This window comes from Thamnophis sirtalis, unplaced genomic scaffold, assembly GCF_051295495.1.
Source record: "Thamnophis sirtalis isolate CommonGarterSnake01/CBP01778 unplaced genomic scaffold, rThaSir2_p1.2 scaffold_13, whole genome shotgun sequence".
Classification (NCBI taxonomy): domain Eukaryota; kingdom Metazoa; phylum Chordata; class Lepidosauria; order Squamata; family Natricidae; genus Thamnophis; species Thamnophis sirtalis.
Window position 1 is genome coordinate 17,868,828 of NW_028261393.1, and position 10,335 is coordinate 17,879,162.

Here is a 10,335-nt window from a genome sequence, read left to right on the forward strand (position 1 = left end):
GTCAGACCTTTGATCTCTAATCAGCCCTAGAGCTTATGGATCAGTTTTCTACAGCTGCCATTATTCATGCTTGAAATGGCTGAATGCAGCCAAGACCCCCAAGACCTGTTAAGCCACAGGTGCCTCTCTTGTACACAGCACGCATCTTTGGCACCGCAGGAGGAACAAAAGGACGAAGGCTAGAAAGGGAACAACGAGGGTGAAAATGAAAGGAAAGCACGGCGGGTTTTTTGTTTCGTTTTAGGTCACCTTTGGTTAAAAAGAAGAGGGTGCCCCCTTTTTTTTCCCCACACAAAAGGCAAGGAAGGCCATAAGCCCAAATTAAGTTAAAATTCATCTGAGCAGCTACAGTATATCACAGAAGCAAGTACACCCCCTCACATTTTGTAAATATTTACGTCTATCTTTTCATGTGACAACACTGAAGAAAGGACACTTGGCTACAATGTAAAGTGAGTATACAACTTGTATAACACTAATGAGTCATGTGACACCAGGGAGGGAAAACGGCTATTTGTGCCCCATTTGAACACGATCTCTTAGGGATGTACTCACTTTTGTTGCCAGCAGTTTAGACATTAATGGCTGTGTGTTGCGTTATTTTGAGGAGGACAGCACATTTACATTGTCATACAAGCTGTATACTCACTACTTTATATTGTAGCCAAGTGTCATTTCTTCAGTGCTGTCACATGAAAAGATATCCTTAAGATATGTAAAATTAGATAGTGTGGTTTCCCCCCCCCCAAATTTCCCTGCCAATATTACCATGTTTACATATCATAACAGGAGCCAGAATTATATATGCACAAAAATGGAAGAATAATTTTGCTCCATCAGAGGAAGAGGTGATAAGGAAAGTCCTAGAGTGTGCAGAGATGGAGAGCCTCACAAAAGAGGCCAAAGATAAAAGAGAAACAGATTATTATAAGGTATGGAGTGAATGCTATAAATGGTTAGAAGACAGGCGTAAAGCTTAAGGAAAAAGTAAATGAAGACGAAATAGGAGTTAGAAATCAGTAATAAATACATATAAATGGAAACGACACACAATGAATGACTGTAACTCAAGAAATAAATAGATTTGTATGTATAAAACACTGCAATTACATGTATAGATAATGGCATATTGGAGAAGAGAGGGAATGCACATATAATGGATGTATACCAATATGAAATGTTGTATAGAATAAGTTGTTTCTTTTTTGTTTTAAAAAACTGCATAATAAAAACTATTAAAACAAAAGAAAAGATATCCTTAAATAAGGAAGGACTAAGGGAGACATGACAGCAATGTTCCAATATCTCAAGTGCTGTCACAAAGAAGAGGGAGTCAAGCTATTCTCCGAACCACCTGAGGGCAGAACAAGAAGCAATGGGTGGAAACTAATCAAGGAGAGAATCAACTTAAGAGTCAAGGAGAAATTTCCTGACAGTTAGAACAATTAATCAGTGGAACAGCTTGCCTCCAGAAGTTGTGAATGCTCCAATACTGGAGGTTTTTAAGATGTTGGGGTAGCCATTTGTCTGAAGTGGTGTAGGGTTTCCTGCCTAAGCAGGGGTTGGACTAGAAGACCTCCAAGGTCCCTTCCAACTCTGTTATTCTATTCTATTCTATTCTATTTACAAAATGTGGAGGGGTTTATTCACTTCTGTGATATACTGTATTGCTCTTTTGATACCTGGCCACAGCAGGGAAAAAGCTGAGCCCTAAAGGAATGATTCATGTTTCCTAACAGCAGACATGACGCTGGTATGGCTTCTAGGATCCACCCCTCGCTATGGGTGATGAAGCATTTTAATGGCTGCGGGTTACGTTTCCAGTGACTTCCAAGGCACAGTATAATGTATGAAGAACCCCGGTAAAGCAAAGGCTTTGGAAATAATTCTATTATATAATTCTATAATAAGGGAATGAGGAAGTCTTACCAGAATTCTCCAGAACAGCTCCTCAAAGAGAGCAGCTTACATTCTTCAGCGGGTCTGTGACAAGGGGCAGTTTTAAGCTGACAAGAAGGTAACGAAGATCCCTTGAGATCAACTGCCTTTCGAATGCTGGTTCCTATGAGACTAGACTTAAGACACATACAAAGAGACAGACTCTCTGCGCAGTGGGCAAGAGGAAAACAAGATCCACCCTTAGTTGAACACCCGCCTGCACCAGAAGGAACTTAAAATTAACCTCCCCTCACACAAAGCTCTGCATAGACCGTTCTTCCGTTTTGAGGCCACCATTAATCACTGGAAATCCCATCATTCAGTGCAAGCAAATATTACCCCATCCCAGGGTGGTGACCGCAGAAGGGCCACCTTCCATTTAGCGCCCACGGATCACCCTCTGGGGCAGGTCAGAGAAAGTTGCCCCCTCCTTAGACACCTCACCCAAGGTTAATGAAACCCTCCTCCCTTCATTCTCCTTTCGACCCAAACCCAATTTGGGATTTCCACATGGGAACCTTTTGGTCAAAAAAGGAGTTTTGGTGAGAAGCACAATTGAAGAGTCTCCCTCCTTTCCCAATCCCAAAATGTTCCAAGTCAAGTAGGTGGAAAGAAACCATCCTCATCCAAAGAATCCCAGGGGATAACAGCAGAGTTGTTATTACGAAATACAAATGGAGTTCTTTTTTTTCCTTTTTTTGCAGGGGGGAGGGCTTCCACATCATGCAGCTCTCCATGTCTTCCTTGGGCTGAAAAGCCAGGGATTCCAACACTTGACTTCAAAGGGGACAAGGGGAGGATGGGTTGGGTGGGCGGACAGACAGACAAACCAATGTCATCCATCACCGCAAGTGAAGAGTCAAGATGACTATCAGGATAATCCCCAAAAGGAGGAAGAAGGGAAGCCAAGTCTTCACAAAGCCTCCTATGCTGTAAAAAGAAAGAAGAGAGATTTCAGAAACAAAAATGGGGAGGGGAGCCCACAACCCACTGAAGTGCAGCCACGGAGGATCAGAGAGAGAAGGAGCATTGATGAGAATAAGCAAAACAGAGGACAGGAAATGGACATATCAAGCCAGGTGTCCAACCTGTGACGCTGTGAGTTTGACACCCCCGATTTAAAGCATCTAGGTACAAGGGAGGTAAAATTATCTACATATTACATAAAGGAGAATCAAGCGCTTGATCAGAATGCTCTCTCTCTCTTTTACTCCGAGTCACAAAAGCCACGGAGTTTTCTACTCACCTGACATACTTCCCATACAGCAAGGAGAGAAAACAAAGTTTGATCATATTCCAGGACGTACTGTTGTCGTATCGCATGAGATTTAAGGCTAGAGCTACATGAGAATGGCAATTGTCACAACAGAGGTTATGCTACAAGAGAGGGAAAAAAATGGACAATTGAAGATATTTCTACTTCAAATATCTTCTCTAGACATAATCAGTACTGAGATGGCAATAGCCCTTAGACTTTCACAGTGCTGTACAGCCCTCTCTAAGGGGTTTACAGAGTCAGCCTATTGCCCCCCAACAATCTGGGTCCTCATTTTACCCACCTCGGAAGGACGGAAAGCTGAGACAACCTTGAGCCTGGTGAGACCCAAACTGCTGGCAGCTGGTGATGAGCAGAAGTAGAGATAGAGAAGATATCCTCAAGCTTAAACTGAAAGCTGCACCTTACTCACCATTCGGTGCTTATATTCCTCAGAGGCATCGTGTACTGCTGTATCCCAAGCATTGGGACCACAGGAATAGACTTTGTTGGGATCCAGCTTCCAGTATCTGACAAAAGGGAGGAGGGAAAATCAAAATGGAAGTTGAAGTCCACAGGTCTTAAAAGTTGTCAAGGTTGGACATCCCTGCTTTAGTAACAAGTTGTTCCACTGAGTTAGAACAATTAATCAGTGGAACAACTTGCCTCCAGAAGTTGTGGATGCCCCAACACTGGAAGTCTTTAAGAAGATGTTGGATAGCCATTTGTCTGAAACGGTATAGAGTTCTCTGCCTAGGCAGGGGGTTGGACTAGAAGACCTCCAAGGTCCCTTCCAATTCTGTTATTGTATTGTATAAAATTATTCCCCCACTTTCATCAAATGGAACACCTCACCTTGTGAAAAATTACTAAAGCAGCGGTGTCCAACCTTGGCAACTTTTAAGACCTGAAGACTTCAACTCCCAGAATTCCTCAGCCGGCTGAGGAATTCTGGGAATTGAAGTCCACAGGTCTTAAAAGTTGTCAAGGTTGGACACCCCTGTACTAAAGTATTAAAATAATACAATTCCAAATACAGATAGTCCTCAGCTTACAACCACTTGCTTAGTGACCATTCGAAATTACAACAGCACTGGAAAAAGGGAGTTTTCAGAGTTACGACTGATGCAGCATCCCCATGGTCATGGGATCGAAGTTTGGACACTTGGCAACTGGCATGTACGGATGACAACTGCCGTGTCCAAGTCACGTGATCACCTTCTCCTGACAAGCCAAGTCAATGGGGAAGTCGGATTCACTTAGCCACCATGTTACTCATTGAACAGCTGCAGCAATTCACTTAATGACTATGGCAAGAAAGGTCATAAAATGGAGCAAAATTCACTTAGCAGCATAAATTTTGAGCTCAATTGTGGTTTAGTTCTTAGTTCATTGCATACTTTCATGGCTGTTGAAGGTATCATTAAGGATCTAATTGAACATCTGTTGAAATATTACTGTGTATGTATTTCTAGTCCTTAAGAGCAGCAAATGAAGCTTGAAGCTGTATGGTTCAAGGCTCATGAAATCTCAGAAGGTGGGTGCAGAGTTTTCACTGAATTAAGGATAACTTGAGTAATTACCTTAATCAAAATCCATCAACAGGAGACCTACTGTATTTTTCGGAGTATAAGACGCACTGGAGTATAAGACACACCAAGATTTTGAAGAGGCAAATTAAAAAAAAAGTTTTTGCACTCTGCAGACCTCCCCAAAATGGCCCGTTTTTTGTGAAAACGGACCTGTTTTTTGTCAAAAAAATGGCATGCATAGCCTTTAGCCAGCTTATAGAGTGCTCCTGGGGGCTTTGGTGGAGGGCAAAAATGAGCAAAAAGCAGCCCATTTTTCACTCATTTCTGCCCTTCCCAGCCCCCAGGAGCACTCTGGAAGCCTCCTAAACACTATGCACGGCCATTTTGGTGAAGGGGGCAGGGTTTCGGGAGGCCAAAAATGCTGTATTCGGTGTATAAGATGCACCCAGATTTTCAGCCTCTTTTTTGAGGGAAAAGGTGTGCCTTATACTCCGAAAAATACGGTAGTTAAAATAGTATTTCCCTTGTCCCTTGCTGTTCTTTGTGCCTATAACTGTATTATCACCCATCTTGCACTACATTCACACACGCCCCCGCCAAAGCCTACCAGTATATATCTCTACCCAGTACATGTATTTTTTGTTTTGCTGCATTATCTTCGCTGTATCATATATTACTTTTTCCCCCTTTACTTTGTTTCCCCGAAAAAAACACAGAGTCTTATTTTCTATTGACCCCCGAAATAAGCACTTCGGGGGTCTTATTATTTTTGAGGTGCAGGAGGCCCCTTAACCTTGGCCTGTGGATCAGCTGATCCAGAGGCAGCCAGAAGTTCTTTGTTTCTGACATACTCTTGCCAGCTCTAGCGGCGTTCGGCCTGCCTCTCTTTTTGTGGCCGCCACTAAGAGAAGGGGGCATGGTAGCTAGGGGGCGAGGCCATTCCACGTGGATGGCAGGTGTATGCAGGGTGCGTGGAGCATGTTTCCCCCTTATTTCCCCAGGAAATGATGGGGACCGGCTGCACATGCATTTAAATATTTTAGGGGAGGGCTTATTTTAGTGCATGCGCTCAAAAGCCCAATTGGGCTTATTATCTGGGGAGGTCTTATTTTCGAGAAAACAGGGTAGCAATACCCAAAGAGACTGAAAATGAAAAATAAAGCACTACAACATAAAAGACTCATTTTTTAAGACAGCAACTGACAAAAACTTAAAACTAGTAAATTACAATTTAGGAGGATGTCAGGCATGCACTGAATAAACTAAACATGAAATGGTTGTATAAAGGAGAACCAACACTATTATATTTATATTGGTTGTCTCAAAAGAGTATCCTTCAACTGCTTTTACCATTTTAAATAACTGAGTGTGGTTGGTCATGGCGACGCCTTAAAAGATGTTTTTTTAATCATTCCCTATTAGAACTATTAAGTTCCCTAGAAGCATGCGCAAAGTCAAAATTTATTTCTGAGTAGACATACACGGAATGTTAATCTTAGTTTTCCTTTCCTTTGTCCCAGTTTATGGAACTTTAAAATATGCATTGTTTTGGTGCACCCAAAAAAGAGGTGCTAACACATAGAAATGGAACGTATGATATAAAATACTTTAAAATATTTAATAAAAAAAAGAGGTGTCAAGGGCAAGCAGAGAGGCAGGCAAGGCTAATATAAGAAAAAAACCAACATTTGGATGGACAGAGATACTTGAGATCATGAATTAACTTCAGCTCACATATTAATAGTGGAAAGCTTGATTAGATCAGAAGTTCAGATGATAGCGATTACAAATTTAATGTTGTGTTGCCTTATTGTTGGCATGCTCCAACGGCCAATTGTAACCTGATGTTTTTGTCTTCTTAACTGGAATATGGCATCTATTGTTCTGTTCAGCCACAAAAATACATTTGCAAATTAAAATGTGGAGAGGGAAATAACACTTACTTCACAGGCTTTCCAAAAGCCATGTTGTCTTCCTAAAGAGCATAGGGAACAAAAGGAAAAAGCACATTTCAGTTACCAAACCAGCTATACTTGTTAATAACATTATTTGTTCTGCTTATGTCCTCCAAAATTAGCTGCTGTATTGAGTTTACACTGACCGTGTATATAACATGTGATATGACATCTGGAAAAATACGGCATCTTTCACTTAATCCTTCGGGAAAGATTGAAGGCAAATGAGGTCCAGGCAGAAGAAGAAGATCATGGCTTCAAAATCTAAGGGACTGGTTTGGACAAAAGTCAACAGCGCTTTTTCGTGCAACTGTTGATAAAAATAGGATCGCCAACATCCGAAGATGGATATGGCACAAGAAGTACATCACACTAAACTACTGTTTAACCATAGTTTACTGAATAAATTATCCTTGGTGGGAACATAAACCACAGTTTATCAACTGCAAGAGTTAAGCTTATATAATATGCAGTGTCAAAACGCAAACAAAATTTCCAAATCCAATTTGTCTTCATGCTGAGAAACAAGACACAATTAACTTCTCTCACTTTTTCTGGGTGAGGACTTAAGACTCCTCCCTTTCTGGTGCCCTCCACAACTATCAGGTAAGAATGTTGAAGAGTTGTACTCCCATACATCCAGAGATACTAAGCTGAAAATGGCTGAGTTTAAATCTTTGTTATTTATCATCCAGAACAGTGTTTCTCAACCTCGGCAGCTTGAAGATCTGTGACATGCCAGCTAGGGAATTCTGGGAGTTGGAAGGCCACAACTCTTAAAGTTGCCAAGGTTGGAGAACCCTGTTGTAGAGGAATAAACTTCTACTTACAGAGACATAGTAAGGCCCTGCAAAATCCCGGATGACTCCTGAAGAAGTGCAAATGCCCATGTGGCCAATGATTGGGAAGAGCCATCTGTAGAAAGAAGGAAAGCATCAAAAGAGTCATTTCTTTCCTCACATTGAAAAAACACTGTTTTCAGGAATCTGTAGAACTGGTCGTGCACAGTCACACTAGATAGAACCAGAAACAGACAAAAATATAAAAGAAGTTAAATATGTTTGCTCTTAACCAAGAATGTACCCTTCTACTCTGTTTCCCCCCAAATAATTATCCCCGGATAATAAGTCCAATCGGGCTTTTGAGCACATGCGCTAAAATCAGCCCTCCCCAAAAATATTGTAATACAGCAGCAGCCATGAGGTGACCACGCTCGCCACCTCCTGCACCTCAAAAATAATAAGACCTCCCCGAAAATAAGGCCAAGTGTTTATTTCAGGGGTCAAAAGAAAATAAGACCCAGTCTTATTTTGGGGGAAACGTGGTATCTGCAAAACTATATCTCACTCCCTTGCAAAACCTGCTCCCATGTATACAGTGTCTTTATAAATATATAAAAACACAGATAAGAATATTCCTAGGATACAATTAAATGTGTGCCCCAAATCCTGCTGCCCTAGATGCAGTGTCAGAGACTAATATTCAGATCTCATTTTTACAGCAACAGCAGCAGCAATGCCAAGTTTAATTTTGATCAAAATCGTGGCTCTGAGAGAGGGAGCCCTTCAGACTTTGTACAATTTTCCAAATCTGAATTGAATTCCTCGGTCAATTAGCCCCAAGTGTGTGTAGTTAGTGTGTGTGTGTGTGTGTGTGTGTGTGTGTGCGCGCGCGCACGCAAGAGAAGAATTGGATGGAAGAAAACAAAATCAGGTCTACGTTGGAGCTCGCCACTGCCAAGTACCTGAGTCGATAGAAATGCTCATGACACCCAAGACTTTTACAGGCAGATCCTCGACTTAAGACCACAATTGAGCCCAAAATTTCTGTTCTCAAGTGAAACAATTTGTTAAGTGAGTTTTATGATCTTTCTTGCCACAGTTGTTAAGTGAACCTGGCTTCTCCATTAACTTTGCTTATCAGAAGGTCACCAAAGGTGACCCCAGGACACTGCCATGGCCATGGCCATCAAGAGGAGTCAGCTGCCGAGTGTTTTTGAATTTTGATCACGTGACCATGGGGATGCCACAATGGGCGTAAATGTGAAAAGCAGTCATAAGTCACTTTTTTCAGTGCTGTTGTAACTCCTAACAGTCCCTAAACGAACTGTCGTAAGTCAAGGACTGTACCTGTAAATAAGCTAAAGAGGAATAGGGCAAGAAAATCCTGATGATGATGTTACCCAGCCTGGTTTTGAAACGTTCAATAACTAATATATAAAGAATTATATTCCATTTTCTATTCTATTCTATTCCTCTACTCTATTCTAATTTATATTCTATTCTTCTATTCTATATTCTATTCTATATTCTTCTATTCTATATTCTATTCTTCTATTTTATTCTATATTCTAATTTATATTCTATTCTTCTATTCTATATTCTATTCTATATTCTTCTATCTATTCTTCTATTCTATTCTTCTATTGTATTCTCTATTCTCTATGCTTCTATTCTATATTCTATTCTTCTATTCTATTCTATTCTAAATTTGAAACAAGCTGGGAGAGCAAACCACACTACAGAAATGCTCACGCTGCAACCGAAGCACCAACTACCCAAAGAGCATGGGCTTGCACAACCACACAATCAATAAACAAACAACCACCACCACCATTAGAGGCGCGTGTGAGATTCCCCCACCTCCACCCCACAACCTTGTTTACGAAGCGGTTGGGTGGGCGCAAGAGAGAAAGACCGCGCCGGGGTCTCCTGCAAAAGCAGCAGGAACGGTGGACTCCCCGACCCATCGTCCCCAACCCTGGCTCTCCCCCCCCCCCGGACACCCCCCCTCCAGCTCTACGCTGCCCCCCAACCCCGGCACCCGACTCACGTGAGGACGGGGATAGGCGTCCAGACGACGCAGTAGGGGAAGCGGCTGCGTTCTGGATCCAGCGCCGCCCCAAGGGACCCGCCGACCGCGACAGCGCCGTGGAACTGCTTCATCTTCCCCTCCGCGGCCTTCTCTTCCTCCATCACCGGGAGGGGGGAGGAGGAGTTGGCCCTGAATGACATCACTTCCTGGAGACGGGCACTCCGCTTCCGGACAACGGCGGGGCGGGGCGGCGAGGCCTTTGAGCTGGGTGTCCGGGATTGCGGGGAGGCGTGGCCTAAATCTGCGTCCCAAAGGTGCTTTTTCCCCCCCACCTCCAAAAGGCGGGTGGAGTTTGTTTTTTTGCGTGAAGACGTTTCGCTTCTCATCCCAGAAGCTTCTTCAGTTCTGTTCTGAAATTCTGAACAAAGAAACAAAAGTAGATGGATAGGTGGATAGACGGATGGATAGAGACAGAGATAAAGAGATATATGTAGGTAGATAGGTGATAGATGGATGAATGATATAGATACATAGATAGGCAGGCTGGCAGACAGACAGACAGATAGATAAGGTAGGTTGGTAGACAGACAAAATAGGTAGGTAGGTAGGTAGGTGGATGGATGGATGGATGGATGGATGGATAGATGATAGATAGATAGATAGATAGATAGATAGATAGATAGATAGATAGATAGATAGATAGATAGATAGATAGATACAAATAGCGAGAGAGAGAGAGAGAGAGAGAGAGAGAGAGAAGGTTGGTTGGTAGACACACAGACAGACAGACAAGGTAGGTAGGATAGATGGATGGATGGACAGACAGACAGACAGGGTTGGT

General features: G+C 42.4%; 1 protein-coding gene across 1 annotated transcript; it reads right to left on the reverse strand.

The window, feature by feature from the left end:
* Nucleotides 1-744: 744 nt before the first annotated feature.
* Nucleotides 745-9,691, reverse strand: TMEM222 (transmembrane protein 222). Its single transcript, XM_087727173.1, has 6 exons — nt 9,513-9,691; nt 7,511-7,595; nt 6,669-6,700; nt 3,627-3,723; nt 3,185-3,315; nt 745-2,868 (listed from the first exon to the last, which is right to left on the reverse strand). Exons 1-6 carry the CDS (start codon nt 9,653-9,655, stop codon nt 2,781-2,783), a joined length of 576 nt encoding a protein of 191 aa, XP_087583299.1. The 5' UTR covers nt 9,656-9,691; the 3' UTR covers nt 745-2,780.
* Between the last annotated feature and the right edge of the window lie 644 nt (nt 9,692-10,335).

Excerpts from the sequence above, each read along its gene's own strand:
- TMEM222 (XM_087727173.1), bottom strand. The coding sequence starts at position 9,655 with ATGGAGGAAGAGAAGGCCGCGGAGGGGAAGATGAAGCAGTTCCACGGC. Across the intron at positions 7,596-9,512 it reads ACGCCTATCCCCGTCCTCAC|ATGGCTCTTCCCAATCATTG; the intron begins GTGAGTCGGGTG and ends TTCTTTCTACAG. Across the intron at positions 3,316-3,626 it reads AGGAATATAAGCACCGAATG|CATAACCTCTGTTGTGACAA; the intron begins GTGAGTAAGGTG and ends CCTCTCTTGTAG.